General features: G+C 42.8%; 1 protein-coding gene across 2 annotated transcripts in view; it reads left to right on the top strand.

Moving 5' to 3' along the window:
- HECTD4 (HECT domain E3 ubiquitin protein ligase 4) overlaps nucleotides 1–16,959 on the top strand; it is a 336,354-nt gene that overhangs the window by 161,137 nt on the left and 158,258 nt on the right. For both annotated transcript variants that reach the window (XM_069754771.1, XM_069754778.1), the window contains exons 23-32: nucleotides 1,851–1,955; nucleotides 3,291–3,454; nucleotides 3,584–3,817; nucleotides 4,307–4,499; nucleotides 7,446–7,550; nucleotides 7,635–7,723; nucleotides 7,997–8,172; nucleotides 8,263–8,398; nucleotides 15,850–15,991; nucleotides 16,083–16,249. In XM_069754771.1, the coding sequence (XP_069610872.1) occupies nucleotides 1,851–1,955; nucleotides 3,291–3,454; nucleotides 3,584–3,817; nucleotides 4,307–4,499; nucleotides 7,446–7,550; nucleotides 7,635–7,723; nucleotides 7,997–8,172; nucleotides 8,263–8,398; nucleotides 15,850–15,991; nucleotides 16,083–16,249 (1,511 nt within the window). The remainder of the gene's footprint in view (nucleotides 1–1,850; nucleotides 1,956–3,290; nucleotides 3,455–3,583; nucleotides 3,818–4,306; nucleotides 4,500–7,445; nucleotides 7,551–7,634; nucleotides 7,724–7,996; nucleotides 8,173–8,262; nucleotides 8,399–15,849; nucleotides 15,992–16,082; nucleotides 16,250–16,959) is intronic.

The raw sequence follows: 16,959 nt of genomic DNA on the forward strand, positions 1-16,959 counted from the left end.
TGGGGGTTTCCACTGTTTAGGCACATCAGGGGCTCTCCAAACGCGACATGGCTTCCGATCTGCGTTGAAAAAATAAAACGGTGCTCCTTCCCTTCCGAGCTCTCCCGTGTGCCCAAACCGGTTTACCCCAAGATATGGGGTATCCGCGTACTCAGGAAAAATTAGACAACAACTTTTGGGGTCCAATTTCTCCTGTTACCCTTGGGAAAATACAAAACTGGGGGCTAAAGAATAATTTTTGTGGGAAAAAATGTTTTTTTATTTTCACGGTTCTGCGTTATAAACTGTTGTGAAACACTTGGGGGTTCAAAGTTCTCACAACACATCTAGATAAGTTCATTGGGGGTCTAGTTTCCAATATGGCGTCACTTGTAGGGGGTTTATACTGTTTAGGTACATATGGGGCTCTGCAAACGCAATGTGACGCCTGCAGACCAATCCATCTAAGTCTGCATTCCAAATGATGCTCCTTCCCTTCCGAGCGCTGCCATGCGCTCAAACAGTCGTTCCCCCCCACATATCGGGTATCGGCGTACTCAGGACAAATTGGACAAAAACTTTTAGGGTCCAATTTCAACTGTTACCCTTGGAAAAATACAAAACTGGGGGCTAAAAAATAATTTTTGTGGGAATTTTTTTTATTTTTACGGCTCTGCATTATAAACTTCTGTGAAGCCCTAGGTGGGTCAAAGTGCTCACCACACATCTAGATAAGTTCCTTAGGGGGTCTACTTTCCAAAATGGTGTCACTTGTGGGGGGTTTCAATGTTTAGGCACATCAGGGGCTCTCCAAACGCAACATGGCGTCCCATCTCAATTCCTGTCCATTTTGCATTGAAAAGTCAAACGGCGCTCCTTCGCTTCAGAGCTCTGCCATGCGCCCAAACAGTGGTTTAGCCCCACATGTTGGGTATCGGCGTACTCAGAACAAATGGCACAACAACTTTTGGGGTCCAATTTCTTCTCTTACCCTTGGGAAAATAAAACAAATTGGAGCTAAAGTAAATTTTTTGTGAAAAAAAGTTGTGTTCATTTTTTTTAAACATTCCAAAAATTCCTGTAAAACACCCGAAGGGTTAATAAACTTCTTGAATGTGGGTTTGAGCACCTTGAGGGGTGCAGTTTTTAGAATGGTGTCACACTTGGTTATTTTCTATCATATAGACCCCTCAAAATGACTTCAAATGTGATGTGGTCCCTTTGCGGCTTTTTTGGTATTTTAGATTAGTCTCTTTAGTGTTAAAAAAAAAAAAAAAATGTCCTATTCCGTAGAATCAGGTTTTTGCACAAAAAACGTAGCAAAACCTGATGCCTGTGTTTTTTCAGCGTTTTTTTCACCACCCATTCAAGTCAGTGGTTGAAAAACATTAAAAAAAACTCCTAAAGAAGGGACATGTTCAATTGTCCAAAAAAAAAAATGCAAAGCACGAAATCCTGTTGACAAAAAAGCAACCTGTGTGCATGAGATTTCTGAAGTCTCATAGGCTTTGCTGGTACTGTAAAACGCAGCTGAAAATTTGTATTAAAAAAACCCATAGTGTGAACTTATATATAATTTGAGTATCCCTAAAGCTGATGTACTCTGTTTTCATTATAATCTGCACATTTGTATTCCTTTTTTCAAGTCTGTTTCTTGTTGAACTTGAAAATATTTCAATAAAAATTAAAATTATTTTTTTAAAAATTGCAGCGCTTCAACCTTTTTTTTACTGAGGCACATTTGGATATTGATGTGGCCAGATTATGATCATGTGAAGCTGGCCTATGGAAAGGTTTTGGCTCTATATGTTAACAGTTGCTAGACTACATCTGGTGTTAATTTGTAAATTGTGCTTATTATGTGTTGTCAGGTAGAGGGCGACACTGTCACATTCTCTTTTGAGATGAGAAGCGGTCGTGAACACAATACTCCCGATAAAGCAATGTGGGGATTCTCCTGCACTGTCAGAGCACAGGTGGGTTTATTTATATAGCATATACATATATCAGAATAATGGTGAGGTCAACCCCAAATAATGAAAACATTCCCACAATTTTTTTTTCAAGGTTGGTGCTGCAATCTGTTTAACGTCTTATTAATTTGATGTAGTCATTTAGAAATAATATTATGTTGTGCAGCTGCTGCACATATGTTTTAACTGTTAAAGGGAATTTGTCAGCAGGTTTTAGCTATATAATCTGATGACAGCATGTGGTAGGGGTTAAAACACTGAATTCAAGGATGTGTCACTTATTAGGCTGTGGACTGTTAACATATAATGAAGGTTTTATCACTGGGATTATCATTGCCATGTCTGATGTGCACGTGACTGCTGACTCCGCTCCCTCCTGTGATAAGCTCATACAATGGGGCAAAAGAGAGGTGATCTGAACTTTTTTTTTATATTTAACTTTTTACTGTATTTAATAGTTCCCTTAGAGACTTGAAGCTTCGATCGATTGATTGTACTATACATAACAGAAATCATGATCTCTTATGAACGCCGGCCAGAAGCTGGTGTTCACAGGAGTATCGTAATGACCGGCACAGGGGTCTTCTGCAGACCCCTGGCTGTCAAGACAACCTAACGGCACCCAGTGATCACTTGACAGAGGCGATTCCGTCTGGCGAGTGATTTACAACTGCATTTAAGGCTTCTTTCACACTTCCGTCGGTACTGGGCCGTTGCTAAGCATTGGTGCGACGTACCGACGGACGTTGTGAAAATTCGGCACAACGTGGGCAGCGGATGCAGTTTTTCAACGCATCTGCTGCCCATTGTAAAGTCCCGGGGAGGAGGGGGCGGAGTTCCGACCGCACATGCGCAGTAGGAAATGCAGGATCTGACGTACGAAAAAACGTTCCCTTGAACGGTTTTTTTGATACAACGGTCCACCAAAACAACGACGCATTCAGTGCACGACGGACGCGACGTAAGGCTATACGTCACAATTCATCAGCAATACAAGTCTATGGGCAAAAACGCATCCTGCGGGCAACTTTGCAGGATGCTTTTTTTTTTCTGCACAGAACGACGGATTGCGACGTAGGCCAAACAACGCAAGTGTGAAAGTAGCCTTACTGGTTAACAGTCACCAGTGGCACTCTGATCCACCCGCGGCTGTTAAAGGCACATGACAGGTGATTTAAATCGGCTGTCCTGTCCGGGGAAAGATGCGGGTAAGGTGTCTGAGCTCGCATCAAAGACGGGGACACAGCATATAACCTAAATATAGGTTGAAATAAAACAGAAAAGCAAAATAGTCATCCAAGTGACCCCTGACGTTTTAATATTATTGTATAATTGCAGGAATCCTCTGAGGACGTGTCGGGAGGTCTACCTTTTTTGGTCGATCTTGCCTTAGGATTGTCTGTTCTAGCTTGTTCCATGCTCAGAATATTATATAATGGCCCAGAGATCACAAAAGAAGAATTGACCTGCCATGATCTTTTAAGGTCGAAGCTTTTACAGAGGCAAGTATTTTACCTTTATTGCAATATGTAAATGGCGCTCATTTTGTTGTTATACAAGATACGACTGTTTGATTATACATGCTGCTTTTATTTTATATGATTTATAATGTATTTCTTCTTTATTTTAAGGTGTCAGTGGCAGGTGGAGGCAAATGGTGCATTATCCCCAGCGCTTACTCCAAGCCCGTCTCCTCTGCCCCTTACAATAGAAGAAGATCGAGAGTTTACTTACCCTTCTGACATTCTCTTGCCACCATCAGGAAATTACTTTGAGCTGCCTAGAATCCGACTTCCTCCTGGAATAATGATCAAATTACGGGAAATATCTGGTCGCGCTCGACCTCAGTTTAGACCAAGTATAAAGTAAGATGTGGGAATTTTAGAGCATGCCTCCTCCCTGCCTCCTAACTATGCCTATGCTATTGTAGCGGTAATAAAAATGGTTAGATGTATATAAACTGGTCTAACTGTTAGGCCTAAAATTTGATGGCCCCTTAGTAGAGGTCCTCAGAGTCTCATTAGTGTCTCACGTAACCTACCATTAAAACTGGTGGGCCAAACAACCAGTTTACAAATATAAAAATACCCTTCTGATCTGGTTGTAAATGGAAACAGTCAGCAGTATGGATGTTTAGAGTTTATGAAATGATCATGCATAATGTAGATCTCTTGACTTACTCGGGTATAATGATCCTGTTTCTTACAACTTGCAGCATGTGGACAAGGGGAAACATATCTAAAGACTCTTTTTGAACTCCTTTCACCTATCCCTCTGACTTTCATCTACAGTAAGATTATAGAAATTCTTTTGCTCTAAATATCTGAAATTATAATCCACATTTTGCTATACAGAGAAGTAATCCAGCCTGATGTAATGGAAGAAATGGTTGTATCCTGTGTCATTAAACACTTGAACTTGGTGGATGCTCTCCAATCTTTGATAAACTATCAGTATCGGGAGGAGCACCTAGAGGAGTACGACTTGTTGTGTAAGATCATGGGAGAAACATTCAAGAAGCTGAATGCAATGGAAAGACAATTACAGGTAAACCTGGCCATTTTCTACTCTAAAGATTGAATAAGAAGGAAAACATTACAGTATCTTTGGGTCTTTCAGGTGGTAATTAATAGCAGGAATATTATGGAAAAGTCTAGTTGAATTTGCAGATAATGCAAATGACAGAAATGTCACTGGACGGAAGGCACAGAGGGGGCACAGTGATCTCTGCACCGTTCCCAGGGCATGCCCAGATAACTCATCAATAAATGATAAATAATTAATAAGTGGCTGATGTGAAGTATTTCACTGAATGCTTTTAAAAGCAGCTTAGCCAATAAGGCCCTACCCATAATTGCGTACAGAAAAGAGACTAAAAATATACAATCAGAAAGAACATATTATAAATAAGAACACATATCTGGTTTTAATCAGTAAGTAAAATTAGATAACATTACTTAAAGGGAATCTGTCACCCCATTTTTCGCCTATAAGCTAAGGCCACCGCATAAACTCCCTCCGGTAACGCTAATTAACCTTGCAGTGGAGGTTGGCACCCTAGCTTGTACGCAGATTGGCTCCCCCTCTCAACGAGAGCTCACCCTGACTTCCCCTATCTAGGGTAAGCCGTTGAGCGGGAAGCGCCAAGATGCATACAAGCTAGGGTGCCAACCTTCGCTGCAAGGTAGGGACATTAAATTAAGGATACCGGAGGGAGTTTATTGGCAGCACAACCCCTATTTGTTTTGTCCCCTAATTATTTCAATATGCTTGGTATGGTTATTTGACAAATAATTTTCTGATGGATACTGGTTTTTGATTCTATATATGGTGTCAAGGTGACATTCTGTATATGATTGTTAGACATCCCTTGATAGTTATAATTATATCTTAACAAACCACACCATCATATAGGATAAAGGAAATAAAAAAACTGCCACCCTTTATCACCCAAATAAAACCCACCCCCCACCTTTCCCCATCTCCCTAAAGGTAAAATCTGCTTACTGACTTGATCCTTACCTTTGTTTAAAGGATTATTTGTGGTTTTGTTATCTATTTAAATGGCTTGTTGATTGGTATTTTTGTTGGAAGATAGGGAATCTTGGGGAAGTGATCAGGGCTAGCCATCATTGGGTGGGGTGCCAATCTCCGCAGCAAGGCAGGGGTGGATCAGGGTGCATTAGGGTGACCTAGCTTCTTCTTACCTCAGCATGCATGATACCTCAGTATTGTATAACAAAGACATGGTGGACAGCAGTGTGAGCAGCCCTTACCTCAGCATCCCTGGTGTCTCCAGTATTAGGTCAGGTGGACAGCAGTGTGAGCAGCCTCTTAGCTCAGCATCCCTGGTGTCTCCAGTATTAAGTCAGGTGGACAGCAGTGTGTGCAGCCTCTTCTTAGCTCAGCATCTCTGTTGTCTCCAGTATTAGACCAGGTAAACAGCAGTGTGAGCAGCCTCTTACCTCAGCATCCCTGGTGTCTCCAGTATTAGACCAGGTGGACAGCAGTGTGAGCAGCCTCTTCTTACCTCAGCATCCCTGGTGTCTCCAATATTAGGTCAGGTGGACAGCAGTGTGAGCAGCCTCTTCTTACCTCAGCATTCCAGGTGTCTCCAGTATTAGACCAGGTGGACAGCAGTGTGAGCAGCCTCTTCTTACCTCAGCATTCCAGGTGTCTCCAGTATTGGACCAGGTGGACAGCAGTGTGAGCAGCCTCTTACCTCAGCATCCCTGGTGTCTCCAGTATTAGGTCAGGTGGACAGCAGTGTGAGCAGCCTCTTCTTACCTCAGCATTCCAGGTGTCTCCAGTAATGGACCAGGTGGACAGCAGTGTGAGCAGCCTCTTACCTCAGCATCCCTGGTGTCTCCAGTATTAGGTCAGGTGGACAGCAGTGTGAGCAGCCTCTTCTTACCTCAGCATTCCAGGTGTCTCCAGTATTAGACCAGGTGGACAGCAGTGTGAGCAGCCTCTTCTTACCTCAGCATCCTTGGTTTCTCCAGTATTAGATCAAAATATCCACTGGGAGCACATTTTCCTACACAGAAGGGCGAGAGTGGAGCATCCTACTGGCCATGTTCTCTGTCTCCTGTTCTATTGACATTCTAGATCAAGTTTCTGTTAATGTAAGAAGACAGCGGCAGTACTCAGTCTATAGATTGTCTATATTTAGGAAATTATTTACAATATTTCCTTTAGTTCTGTTTTTTTCCTACCCCTGGAGAACCTATCAAAGTCAGTTTTATGGCTTTCATCTTTGGTTAACCTTGTTTAGTTCAAATACTAATATGGATAAAATTCATATCCTATGTAGATGACCAAGATTACTCTCTGAAAGTAATATTCTACTTTTCATTGATATCACATCATTAAAGTTGACCACTACTAGGAAAACCCCTTTTCAATTTAAATGTTTACCACAGTTATAATAAAATGACTTATACTCCCCTCCCATTTCAGGTGGTGTCGGCATTTATGTTCCCGGAGGTCATGTGAGGATGTTGCGTGAGCCCTGCTCTGGGTTTTGGCATCACTGTCCCCGCCTTCGGACATATAATTAATCAAGAGGAAGGCAGATCTGCGGCTGACCAATCACTTTCTCTTGATTATTTGCAAGTCCGAAAAAGGGAACAGTGACGCCAGTGCTAACTGGATCCAGGACTCGCATGACCCTACATGAGCTCCGGGAAAGCGAGCGTCAACACTGCTGGAATGGCGCCGGCCTGGGAGGGGAGAATAGGTGTTTTCATTTTAACGGGGGCATACATTCAGATTGAAAAGGGGTTTTCCTTGTAGTTGAGAACCCCTTCAATGTTCATGTTGTATCTGGAAATTTTAGCATTTTGTATTGATTTGTTCCATTATATTACGATATTACACATTATTGCATTTAAAAATCTTAAATTATTTCTCAATATCTATTTTTCTGGTAAACTATATATTAAAAATAAATGTACAGAATAATTTACCTTTGGAAATGCACATTTTTGACAGAGTGTGGCTGAGCTAGAACAGAAATGGCACAGTGAGGTGGAGGATGCATCTAATGGAAAACTGGAGAACAATGCTCCGTTCTTTTATGACTATCATTTTAATGAGGTAACCAGCCCCTCCCTCTATCCTTTCCCATATACCAAGCCGAACTGGCAGTATTTAATTCCTATTTTTTTTCCATATCCTTAGAGTAAAGTAAAAGAATTGGAGCTATTGTGTTCAATGAAAGAAATTCTTTTTGATGGAAGCGATCCTGAGAATATGGTTTTATTGCTCAGGTAGGTCAGCTAAGATCACTTGGAAACTCCAGTGGCCAATAGTGTGGATGATTTGCTATAATAATCCCCATAAAGAGCGATATGGTATCAGCTATATTTTCTGTATTATTGCTTCTTTATGGGGGGTTTATACAGTAATACCCTGCACTCATATAGTAACAATATCTGGTACATCATGGTGTAGCTCCTGTGCATGGATTTGTTATTGGACATTTTGAAAACGGTGCAACTTGTACATCTAATAGTATAATTTTATTTTTTTTTTCATTGAAGAGAGAAGTTTTTCCAAGAGGTGAACTCCAGCATACAAAAATCCTCACATGCCATGGCTAAAACTAAAATTCTGGTAAAGAGTTTAATGAACCGAGCAGAGTTACTACTGCATGTCACCATTGCCGCGCAAGCTGGCATAACTAGAAGTATATCTGGCACACCTACAGAACCGCCAGGTATTGAGAAATGTAGATGTGTGCATTATATACTTTTATGTATGGATTATCTTGTAGCGTTTGTAATTATCTGCCAATGTCACGTTTCAGCCTGTAAATCTATATCTGAGGCCAAGGCGATAGCCCATGCAATGCGTCAGCCAGTTTTTCTTCGAAGCATGTCTGCACCCTCTGATCTCGAAATGATCGGCAGTAATGACCTGGAGTTTAATCGAACAAATTCAAGGTAAGCCTCATAAACACGACTTCTCTTGTTTTATACCCTAACACTATACATTTGGTCACACTTGTAGTATTTAAAAGGCTCGGCCACTTTCTCGTGTTAGTGAAGCTTTCCTTGCACGCTGACCGGTACTTCTGTTCAGGCGGCTGGTGGAGGGTCACGAGACTAGAACAGTCCATCAGCCTCCTCCCAATTATAAAGCTGCTTCTCTATTGGACTGTTTTGGTCACATGATCTTCCATCAGCCGCCATCGCATGGACAGAAGTGCCTGGAGATCTGCGCAAATAAGAGAAATTGGCCAACCGCTTCAACTGCAACATGATGATTGATCCATTTGTGCTAAAAACGTCTTACCGCTGGATGCATTTGGTCATTTTTAAGATCTATTTGTTTTTGTAATGTGCAGATGGAGTTTTGAGGCATTTTCAAGTGGAAACCACTTCAGGAATCGCTCCTTTTTGGAGACTTTTTTTTTCCGCAGTGATCTTTTTTGCAGTCTTTTGAGTGCACTGTTCCTAGTTTGGAGCGGATTCCAACATGATCAACATCAAAGAAGTGACACAGATTATCTTTATTTCCACCATGTGTGGAAATAAAAACACTCAACAAAATGTACACCAATTACTCAGAACAATCTACATATGAACAGACAAGAAAATTACCCCTGAAATGAATAGGAAGAGTCTTTGAAGCGTTTGAGGCAATATTTGTGGCGTTTATTTAAAGTCGATGTTCAAAAAAAAAAAGTCTCTATCTCGATCTGCACATAGTGTTATGGTATGTTCACACATAAGGGGTGACTCATCGCCAGGGGTCATGGAGGTGTGCAAAATTTTGCTAATTTTAGCATTTTTATACCAGATTAAAGCAACTCCCCCCCAGTTCAGTCCATTTTGGTGAAGGGGACAAGGTGTAGCTCTGCCTTCACGTCTGATTACTAAAAAGTGCTGACATTCTATATGCCAGAAATGTTTGGCTGGAGCAGTATTTTTGGGACGTCACACAGTCACACGCCATTGAGCAGAGGAGCTGAATTCATTAAGTTCTGTGCACCTCTTAATGAATTTGGCATACCGTGCTCTAGTGACTACTTCATTAAGACTGGCATGGTCAATGCCATGAATCAGCACCTGAGTGTTCTTCACTGTCTTCAGGACTTTTTGGAACTGAAACTTTCCACCTCTCCAAGCAAAATTTGCAGTGTTTAGAGCTTTTGTTCTAAAAATTCCTGAAACCTGAAGACAAGTTTGGGGAATCATCTTCATTGCCATCGAAAGCAAATACAACTTTAGTTAGTTACTTTCTAGCAGCCCAAGAAGAGTATAAGAGTATTAAACCTCCAGGTATTAAAATAAATCATTGTTAACCTTTAAGTGAACCTGTCAGCAGGATTGTGCACAGTAGCCTACACAGTGTCAGGTTGGCGCCGTTATACTGATTACAATGATACCTGGGTTGATGAAATCCGTCTTGTGGTTGTTTAATCTTTATTTTCAGTTTTGACTTAATGATATGCTCGTGTTCTAAGGCGGCCTGTGAGCGGAGTCTGGATGTGGTGCTCTAATTAGCTATTCATAATGCAGACTGCTGACAGGTCACTGATCCCTCACTGACCTGCCCCCTAATTTGCATAACGTATATCTACATATTTTTAACCCCTTCCCGACCTGTGACACAGCGTATGCGTCATGAAAGTCGGTGCCAATCCGACCTGTGACGCATATGCTGTGTCACAGAAAGATCGCGTCCCTGCAGATCGGGTGAAAGGGTTAACTCCCATTTCACCCGATCTGCAGGGACAGGGGGAGTGGTAGTTTAGCCCAGGGGGGGTGGCTTCACCCCCTCGTGGCTACGATCGCTCTGATTGGCTGTTGAAAGTGAAACTGCCAATCAGAGCGATTTGTAATATTTCACCCATTATAACGGGTGAAATATTACAATCCAGCCATGGCCGATGCTGCAATATCATCGGCCATGGCTGGAAATACTAGTGTGCCCCCACCCCACCCCACCGATCGCCCCCCCAGCCCCCCGATCTGGCCGGTACACTGCTCCGGCTCCCCTCCATCCAGTGCTCCGCTCCCCCCCGTGCTCTTGTCCGCTCCCCCCGTGCTCCAATCACCCCCCCGTGCTCCAATCACCCCCCCCTGCATTCAGATCCACCCCCCGGTGCTCCGTTCCACCCCCCAATGCTCCGTTCCAGCCCCCCGTGCTCCGTTCCACGCCCCCCGTGCTCTGTTCCACGCCTGCCGCGCTCCGATTCCCCCCCCCCGTGCTCCGATCCCCCCCCCGTGGTCCCCCCCCACCCCATCATACTTACCGATCCAGCCGGGGTCCCGTCCGTCTTCTCCCTGGGCGCCGCCATCTTCCAAAATGGCGGGCGCATGCGCAGTGCGCCCGCCGAATCTGCCGGCCGGCAGATTCGTTCCAAAGTGCATTTTGATCACTGAGATAGATTATATCTCAGTGATCAAAATAAAAAAAATAATACATAACCCCCCCCTTTGTCACCCCCATAGGTAGGGACAATAAAAAAATAAAGAAAATTTTTTTTTTCCACTAATGTTAGAATAGGGTTAGGGTTAGGGTTAGGGCTAGGGTTAGGGTTAGGGTTAGGGCTAGGGTTAGGGCTAGGGCTAGGGTTAGGGGTAGGGCTAGGGTTAGGGGTAGGGTTAGGGTTAGGGCTAGGGTTAGGGTTTCGGTATGTGCACACGTATTCTGGTCCTCTGCGGATTTTTCCGCTGCGGATTTGATAAATCCGCAGTGCTAAACCGCTGCGGATTTATGGCGGATTTACCGCGTTTTTTTCTGCGCATTTCACTGCGGTTTTACAATTGCGATTTTCTATTTGAGCAGTTGTAAAACCGCTGCGGAATCCGCACAAAGAAGTGACATGCTGCGGAATGTAAACCGCTGCGTTTCCGTGCAGTTTTTCCGCAGCATGTGTACACCGATTTTTGTTTCCCGTAGGTTTACATTGAACTGTAAACTCATGGGAAACTGCTGCGGATCTGCAGCGTTTTCCGCAGCGTGTGCACATACCTTTAGAATTAGGCTATGTGCACACGGTGCGGATTTGGCTGCGGATTCGCAGCAGTATTCCATCAGGTTTACAGTACCATGTAAACATATGAAAAACTAAATCCGCTGTGCCCATGGTGCAGAAAATACCGCGCGGAAACGCTGCGTTGTATTTTCCGCAGCATGTCAATTCTTTGTGCGGATTCCGCGGCTTTTTACACCTGTTCCTCAATAGGAATCCGCAGGTGAAATCCGCACAAAAAACACTGGAAATCCGCGGAAAATCCGCAGGTAAAACGCAGTGCCTTTTACCCGCGGATTTTTCAAAAATGGTGCGGAAATATCTCACACGAATCCGCAACGTGGGCACATAGCCTTAGGGTTAGGGTTGGAATTAGGGTTGTGGTTAGGGTTGTGATTAGGGTTATGGCTACAGTTGGGATTAGGGTTAGGGGTGTGGGGGGGTTAGTGTTGGAGGTAGAATTGAGGGGTTACCACTGTTTAGGCACATCAGGGGTCTCCAAATGCAACATGGCGCCACCATTGATTCCAGCCAATCTCGTATTCAAAAAGTCAAATGGTGCTCCCTCACTTCCGAGCCCTGAAGTGTGCCCAAACAGTGGTTTACCCCCACATATGGGGTATCAGTGTACTCAGGATAAACTGCGCAACAATTACTGGGGTCCAATTTCTCCTGTTACCCTTGTGAATCTAAAAAAATGCTTGCTAAAACATCATTTTTGAGGAAAGAAAAATGATTTTTTATTTTCACGGCTCTGCGTTGTAAACGTCTGTGAAGCACTTGGGGGTTCAAAGTGCTCACCACATATCTAGATAAGTTCCTTGGGGGGTCTAGTTTCTAAAATGGGGTCACTTGTGGGGGGTTTCTACTGTTTAGGCACACCAGGGGCTCTGCAAACGCAATGTGACGCCCGCAGACCATTCCATCAAAGTCTGCATTTCAAAAGTCACTACTTCCCTTCTGAGCCCCGACGTGTGCCCAAACAGTGGTTTACCCCCACACATGGGGTATCAGCGTACTCAGGAGAAACTGGACAACAACTATTGGGGTCCAATTTCTCCTGTTACCCTTGGGAAAATAAAAAATTCTGGGCTAAATAATTATTTTTGAGGAAAGAAAACGTATTTATTATTTTCACGGCTCTGCATTATAAACTTCTATGAAGCACTTGGGGGTTCAAAGTGCTCACCACACATCTAGATAAGTTCCTTTGGGGGTCTAGTTTCCAAAATGGGGTCACTTGTGGGGGGTTTCTACTGTTAAGCCACATCAGGGGCTCTGCAAACGCAACGTGACGCCCACAGAGCATTCCATCAAAGTCTGCATTTCAAAACGTCACTACTTCACTTCCGAGCCCCGGCATGTGCCCAAACAGTGATTTACCCCCACATATGGGGTATCAGCGTACTCAGGAGAAACTGGACAACAACTTTTGGGGTCAAATTTCTCCTGTTACCCTTGGGAAAATAAAAAATTGCAGGCTAAAAGATCATTTTTGAGAAAATAATTTTTTTTTTTTTTTTCATGGCTCTGCGTTATAAACTTCTGTGAAGCACTTGGGGGTTCAAAGTCCTCACCACACATCTAGATTAGTTCCTTTGGGGGTCTAGTTTCCAAAATTTGGTCATTTCTGGGGGATCTCCAATGTTTAGGCACACAGGGGCTCTCCAAACGTGACATGGTGTCCGCTAATGATTGGAGCTAATTTTCCATTTAAAAAGCCAAATGGCATGCCATCCCTTCCGAGTCCTGCCGTGCGCCCAAACAGTGGTTTACCCCCACATATGGGGTATCAGCGTACTCAGGACAAACTGGACAACAATATTTGGGGTCCAATTTCTCCTATTATCCTTGGCAAAATAGGAAATTCCAGGCTAAAAAATCATTTTTGAGGAAAGAAAAATTATTTTTTATTTTCATGGCTCTGCGTTATAAACTTCTGTGAAGCACCTGGGGGTTTAAAGTGCTCAATGTGCATCTAGATAAGTTCCTTGGGGGGTCTAGTTTCCAAAATGGGGTCACTTGTGGGGGAGCTCCAATGTTTAGGCACACAGGGGCTCTCCAAACGCGACATGGTGTCCGCTAACAATTGGAGCTAATTTTCCATTCAAAAAGTCAAATGGCGCGCCTTCCCTTCCGAGCCCTGCCGAGTGCCCAAACAGTGGTTTACCCCCACATATGAGGTATCGGCGTACTCGGGAGAAATTGCCCAACAAATTTTATGATCCATTTTATCCTACTGCCCATGTGAAAATGAAAAAATTGAGGCGAAAAGAATTTTTTTGTGAAAAAAAAGTACTTTTTCATTTTTACAGATCAATTTGTGAAGCATCTGAGGGTTTAAAGTGCTCACTAGGCATCTAAATAAGTTCCTTGGGGGGTCTAGTTTCCAAAATGGGGTCACTTGTGGGGGAGCGCCAATGTTTAGGCACACAGGAGCTATCCAAACGCGACATGGTGTCCGCTAACGATGGAAATAATTTTTCATTCAAAAAGTCAAATGGCGCTCCTTCCCTTCCGAGCCTTACCATGTGCCCAAACAGTGGTTTACCCCCACATGTGAGGTATTGGTGTACTCAGGAAAAATTGCCCAACACATTTTAGGATCCATTTTATCCTGTTGCCCATGTGAAAATGAAAAAATTGAGGCTAAAAGAATTTTTTTGTGAAAAAAAAGTACTTTTTCATTTTTACGGATCAATTTGTGAAGCACCTGGGGGTTCAAAGTGCTCACTATGCATCTAGATAAGTTCCTTGGGATGTCTAGTTTCCAAAATGGGGTCACTTGTGGGGGAGCTCCAATTTTTAGGCACACGGGTGCTCTCCAAACGTGACATGGTGTCCGCTAAAGAGTGGAGCCAATTTTTGATTCAAAAAGTCAAATGGCGCTCCTTCCCTTCCAAGCCCTGCCGTGCGCCCAAACAGTGGTTTACCCCCACATATGAGGTATCAGCGTACTCAGGACTAATTGGACAACAACTTTCGTGGTTCAGTTTCTCCTTTTACCTTTGGGAAAATAAAAAAATTGTTGCTAAAAGATAATTTTTGTGACTAAAAAGTTAAATGTTCATTTTTTCCTTCCTTGTTGCTTCTGCTGCTGTGAAGCACCTGAAGGGTTAATAAACTTCTTGAATGTGGTTTTGAGTACCTTGAGGGGTGCAGTTTTTAGAATGGTGTCACTTTTGGGTATTTTCAGCCATATAGACCCCTCAAACTGACTTCAAATGTGAGGTGGTCCCTAAAAAAAATGGTTTTGTAAATTTCGTTGTAAAAATGACAAATTGCTGGTCAAATTTTAACCCTTATAACTTCCTAACAAAAAAAAATTTTGTTTCCAAAATTGTGCTGATGTAAAGTAAACATGTGGGAAATGTTATTTATTAACTATTTTGTGTCACATATCTCTCTGGTTTAACAGAATAAAAATTCAAAATGTGAAAATTGCGAAATTTTCAAAATTTTCGCCAAATTTCCGTTTTTATCACAAATAAAAGCAGAATTTATTAACCTAAATTTACCACTAACATGAAGCCCAATATCTCACGAAAAAACAATCTCAGAACCGCTAGGATCCGTTGAAGCGTTCCTGAGTTATTACCTCATAAAGGGACACTGGTCAGAATTGCAAAAAACGGCAAGGTCTTTAAGGTCAAAATAGGCTGGGTCATGAAGGGGTTAAAAAAACAAACACCTTCCGCAGACAGGTGCATGTTTTACGTCCCAATAATACATTTTATTCACATTATTCAGCTAGGAAAAGAAAGACATCAATTTGGAAATGGCACCGTGGCGCGCCATCTTACTGGAGAAGAAAAAAAAAATCTTCAAGTTAGCGCCACCCGTGCCTGCGCAGTAGCATCTCGGAGATGGCTAAGAGCTGCTACAGCGCAGGCAGCGCCATCTTGGAGGAGGAATTTTTTTTCTTCTCCAGTAAGATGGCGCCACCGGCGCATGCGCAGTAGTAGCTATTGGATCTCGGATATAGACACCGATAGCTACTACAGCACCCGCAGCCATTTTTTAATTGATTTTTTAATCTTTTTTCCTAGTTGAATAGCGTGAATAAAATGTATTATTGAGCGATAAAAAGTGGTTATGCTGCAGCAAAACTGAAAATAAAGATTAAGTAACAACCACAAGACTGATTTCATCAACCCAGGTATCATTTTAATCAGTAAACCGGCGGCGCCGACCTGTCACTGTGTGTAGGTTACTGTGCACAATCCTGCTGACAGGTTCCCGTTAATTTACTTTGCCAGTTTCCATTCTTTCATCCATTGTTCTCAGACAAAATTATTTGAAAGAGGTAAAATTCTGTTTTTCATATAAATAACATCTTGAATGGAAAACATTTTTTTCTGAATTTGGGTTTAAGACCATCTTCCCAACCTTCCTTGTGTCCTTTTCTAGGAGACGTAACGCGGCGAGTCACAGAAGCAGCTCTTTCACGCTCCTCCAGTCCCTGGCTATTGAAGATAGCAGAGACAAGCCAACATACAGTGTCCTGTTAGGTCAACTGTTTGCGTTCATTGGGACAAATCCTGATCAGGCTGTAAGTCGTAGTGCTAATCAATACAGTGTTAGGTTCCAAATGACCAGGTGACTGATGTTGATTTATATTGATCCCATTCCTTCAAATTAAGGTATCCAGTAGTGGCTTTTTACTTGCTGCTCAGACAAGATGGCGCCGTGGCAATACACGGAAGCAAGCCCTAGTGCACATGAGGGAGCTGCTGACTGCTGCAGTTCGTGTTGGAGGAGTAACTCATCTGGTTGGGCCAGTTACCATGGTGCTGCAAGGAGGACCAAGGCAGGACAATCTTTCCCACTTTATTATAATCAATTTCACTTTCTAATAAGCTTTAGCAAGTCACAGATGTTGGTACAACTTAGTCATGCATTCGTTTTACTATATTTATTTCTTTGTATTTCTTCTATGTAGTTAATTAGAATGTAACTATTATAGACAGCTGACCTTAAAGGAGTTGTCTATCGAAGCTATTGATGGCCTATTCTTAGGATAGGTAAATGATATCAGATTGGGCGTCCTATCGGGCGGCCATTTGTAAGCAGTGTACAGTCAGAACAGAACAGCGCCATACATTGTGTAGTGGTCGTTCCAAGGTACTGCACCCCAGCCACTGTTCACTTCAATAGGAGCTGAGCTTTAGTACATGAGAACAGCCGATATACAGTGTACGGAGCCGTGCAGTTCTGGCTCCGTATACTTCTTTGTCAGCACCTCAAACAGTTGAATTGTAGGTGTGCCGGCGTCAGACCCCTATTAATCTGATAATGATGACCCATCCTAAGGATATGCCGTCATTCTCTGATAGTAGTGGACAATTCCTTTTAATGTAAAAAGTGTTATTTGCAGCTGGCAAAGTTTCTGTCAACTATTTGGCCTTTAGCAAACATTTTTATGCCAGCACAAAATGCATACGGACTTATGGGTAAAAGTATTGCTTAAAGGCAATGCTGAATGCGTATTCCAACCTGAAGCATTTTTCACTGGTTGTC

Source organism: Ranitomeya imitator, chromosome 1, assembly GCF_032444005.1.
Source record: "Ranitomeya imitator isolate aRanImi1 chromosome 1, aRanImi1.pri, whole genome shotgun sequence".
Lineage (NCBI taxonomy): Eukaryota > Metazoa > Chordata > Amphibia > Anura > Dendrobatidae > Ranitomeya > Ranitomeya imitator.